The sequence below is a fragment of the Plodia interpunctella genome, chromosome 12 (genome assembly GCF_027563975.2).
Source record: "Plodia interpunctella isolate USDA-ARS_2022_Savannah chromosome 12, ilPloInte3.2, whole genome shotgun sequence".
In the NCBI taxonomy this organism is placed as follows: Eukaryota; Metazoa; Arthropoda; class Insecta; order Lepidoptera; family Pyralidae; genus Plodia; species Plodia interpunctella.
The window spans coordinates 2190311-2194187 of record NC_071305.1 but is presented as its reverse complement, the minus strand read 5'-3'; the positions used below and the strand labels follow the sequence as shown (position 1 = coordinate 2194187).

The following is a 3877-nucleotide window of genomic DNA, read 5'->3' as shown; positions in this document are numbered from 1 at the left end:
CTGTAAAAGAAAACTTGACATTGCAATGACATATTTAATAATCATTGCCAGTATAAAACAAAAATCATTAAAAAAAACGCCCATGGAATAGGTGCAACACTGTGTGGTTGATATTGGTAAACAAAAGCATTGCCGCCTTTTGCTAAGTTAATGAAAACGTTTATTTTATAGTTTTTAAAACGTATATACGTATATTTCAAAACGTTTTAACAAAGTAGTTTGTTTATATTTTTCTTATGTAAGCATTCGTTTGTGAAAATATAAAATATTGGGAAACATCATTTTTCAAAGATAAAAAACTTCGAAAACTATGGGAAAACGCCACACGCTGCAAAATTTTCGAGCCAGAAAATGGTCAAAAACAAGCTCGGAACATTTCACACGTGACGACTTATGAAAATATGGACTTTATACAAGTAAGGCTTACAATCAAAATCCAGTTTATCAGTTGACCAAATAATGCAGAACATAATTTAAAATGGTGTAATTATTTTCAGGACCAGTTAACGGCCCTTCAGTTTTCTCATGATCTAAAATTGAAGTCTTAAAAGTGTACACAAAGGCGACAAAGAGCTGCTAAACGTGAAGCTAAAAATCAAATATGTGTCGACATTTATGGTGAACCCTATAGATGTTTTTTTGTGTTTATTTAATTTTGAATAGTTTTCGGGTGGTAGTTGTTAATACATATCCCAATGCTACAAATAGTGCAATGTGATATCAATAATGTTCAATAATTATAATAAACGTATTGTGTTTTACAATGGACTTGAATCATTTAGCAAATTTGACTTGTATTTAACACTTTGTGTTCTGAAAGCCTATTCAATAATCCACTAAATCCTTCCTTTTTCTTTTAAACTCGCACCACGATTGCACAGAAGGTATTTTTGGTCGTAAATCTGCAACAATATTGAAAATTGTCGCTTTTTGCCTCCATTGGCAATGTTTGTGTACCCTAGTTATACTAGTGACGCCATCTGTGCCGAGTTTTGCGTAATATTCTATTCCCTATTCCATAATTCGTGTTGACATGACATTTTTTATTTAGGTTTTTGATTTAAGATAAGAAATAATATTACATTCATTAAATTATTTGTATCGATGTAATGTTTTTATATCTGTGGTATCTATATCAAATGTGATGTTTGGGTTGCACCGGTTAAAGATCGGTTTTGTGCTATAGTAACCCTTTGCCTTTTCATATGGATAAATGAAACAAAAAAAAATACTGTCAATAAAGTCAAATCCTCATCTCTGAAAGAAAACTGTTCTTGGGTGAAAATTTTGGTTTTGTTTGTTGTTTTTCGCGAATAAAATCACATAATGGCTTCAGTGAAAGATGTTGCTAGTTTGTATCATAACCTCAAAACGGAATGGGCAAAGAAACCCCCCAAATTGGATAAATGCGGCGAATTGTTAAACAAAATAAAGGTAGGTACATCATGACTTGGCAAAAATTACGCAGAGCTTTTGTACTGTTTATTGTTCATGATATTATTCGAATTTAATACAAATGTAGCTTTATTTGTATAGGTTTATATTGACCCTTCTTTAGTAATAAAGAAGCTTATAGTTAACTTCTCAGGTTATACTTCTGTTGTTGATATATCATTTTTTCTAACAGGTTGGTCTTACTCAACTAACATTTCTACCAAGCAACAACACAGCAGCAAACCAGAAAGAACTGATTTTAGCCAGAGATGTGCTGGAAATAGGTGCACAATGGGCAGTGGCTACTAAAGATGTCAAAGCATTTGAACGCTTTATGTCTCAGTTGAAATGCTACTATTTTGATTACAAGTATGGTCCATTGTTTCGTATTTATTTATATTTACTCTTTAATTAATCAAATTACAGCATTCATCTTTTCAATCTATTTTTATAAATCTTTTAACCTTGTCTATGGTTAGACCTAAGGTCTGACTTCAAATCAGTGTGTTGCTTATGTACCTGCATGTGTTGCATGAGTAAAAACTTGCAATCATGACTGCAACACACACAAGTTTTTCATACTAGATGGTTTCTTACAGGGACCATTTACCAGAATCAGCATATATGTACCAGCTACTTGGCCTGAATCTCCTATTCCTGCTATCCCAGAACAGGGTGGCTGAATTCCACACTGAGTTGGAACGCTTATCTGTGGATGTTATCAGAGCCGATCCTTATGTGCGACACCCTTTGGCTTTAGAGCAGTATTTAATGGAGGGCAGTTACAATAAGATATTCCTGGCGAAGGTATGCATATTTGTAATCATGCTAGTCTGCTACATTGGATATTTTGGATTTGATCCCCAGTCAGGTCAATATGAGAAATTATATTTTTTAGTTTAACCTAGATCTTGGGTGTTCATCTATACATATATGTTATACTAGCTGTGCTCCAGGGCTTCGCTCCCATGGGAATTTTGTGATTAAAAGTAACCTATTTATTATTCCAGGTTTTGTACTAACCATGTACCAAATTTCATAACAATCCGTCTAGTAGATTTTGCGTAAAGAGTAACAAACATACATACATGCTCACAAACTTTCGCATTTATAATATTACTACTAATATTAGGATAATATAGTAACAATATAGAATAGTGCAAAATGAACATTGCTAGAGTAAAAGTACATCTCTTCATAGTCGTATTCCTCATGACAGGGTCGTGGTCATTACATGTAATGAAACACACACAACAACTTGGCATTATTAATGGAGTGGTTTGCCATTGCCTTCTGCCATACATGAGTCAGATTGGTATACAAACTCATGTGGCATGAGTAGGATTCGAACCTGGGACCTTTAGATCCACATGCGGGTGTTTTAACCGTTACACCACCATGCTTCGTTATTCCTATAAGCAAACTATTACTTTGTGTATATAATTATTACTTTGTGTCCTCAAAATAAAACTTCTTTCCCAGGGCAATGTCCCAGCAGAAAGCTACACATTCTTTATGGACACCCTACTAGATACAGTGAGAGGGGAGATAGCTGCGTGTATCGAGAAGGCCTACCTTTGTATATCTTGTGCTGAGGCAGCAAGACGCTTGAACTTGGCTTCACAGCAGGCTGTTCATGAATATGGCAAGAAGGTATGGTAGTTCTGTCTTTAAGTTATTTTGATTTTGAGTTAATTAGGTAATTTTAGATTATTAAAAAATAGATAATACTTATAATTTTTTTTATTGTGAAATTGAAAGAATACTTTAAAATAGGGGTCACACCCTCTATAAAGGGCAGTAGTGGTCCTACTCCAGAGTGGGAACATTCCCAAAGAGAGTCGTCGTCAGACAGGTATCCATCCAGTCGCAAAAATCACGACCTTCAAAATTCCAACGTTTATTTTTTATCTGGGCATTGCAAATCATCCTAAATGTGACCAGTAAAACGCGAGAGAAAAAATAGATAGGGAATAAAGGAGATCAGCTGTGTGAAATGGTCCCAGTATGGCCTTATCACCCGTCTGGTATTTGCACAGTTGCACTAAAATAAGGAAAATGGCTTAAAATTAAGTCTAGAAGGTTTTAATCAAATTTTGTTTGAATTTATGCAAGTAAAGCAACATGAAAGATGTCTACATAATATTTTACACTTTTAGCGTAATTGGGTGCTGGGCGCGGATGGCTGTTATCACTTCAACGCGGCCGAGGAGACCTGCGCAGCCGCCGCCGGGACTCTGCCGTCCGCGGAGCTCGCAGAACAAACCATAGAGTACGCTAGGCACCTCGAGATGATTGTCTAGATTACTTTAATTTTTAGGGTACCTACATAATGTGCATTAATATTTCCAAGAGAATTTGATATTAAAAATAAACTAAAAATTAGAATTCTTTATTTTTCTCAATTTTTAACAATGTGTAGTTAAATTTACAGTTAATAGAT

General features: G+C 34.7%; 1 protein-coding gene across 1 annotated transcript; it reads left to right on the top strand.

Annotated features, from left to right (window-relative positions):
• The first annotated feature begins 1226 nt into the window (after nt 1–1226).
• Rpn12 (Regulatory particle non-ATPase 12) lies at nt 1227–3825 on the top strand. Its single transcript, XM_053752731.2, has 5 exons — nt 1227–1434; nt 1628–1803; nt 2034–2241; nt 2917–3087; nt 3594–3825. The coding sequence occupies exons 1-5, from the start codon at nt 1327–1329 to the stop codon at nt 3735–3737; spliced, it is 807 nt and encodes a 268-aa protein (XP_053608706.1). The 5' UTR covers nt 1227–1326; the 3' UTR covers nt 3738–3825.
• Nucleotides 3826–3877: the final 52 nt, after the last annotated feature.

Excerpts from the sequence above, each read along its gene's own strand:
- Rpn12 (XM_053752731.2), top strand. The coding sequence starts at position 1,327 with ATGGCTTCAGTGAAAGATGTTGCTAGTTTGTATCATAACCTCAAAACG. Across the intron at positions 1,435-1,627 it reads AATTGTTAAACAAAATAAAG|GTTGGTCTTACTCAACTAAC; the intron begins GTAGGTACATCA and ends TTTTTCTAACAG. Across the intron at positions 2,242-2,916 it reads ATAAGATATTCCTGGCGAAG|GGCAATGTCCCAGCAGAAAG; the intron begins GTATGCATATTT and ends CTTCTTTCCCAG.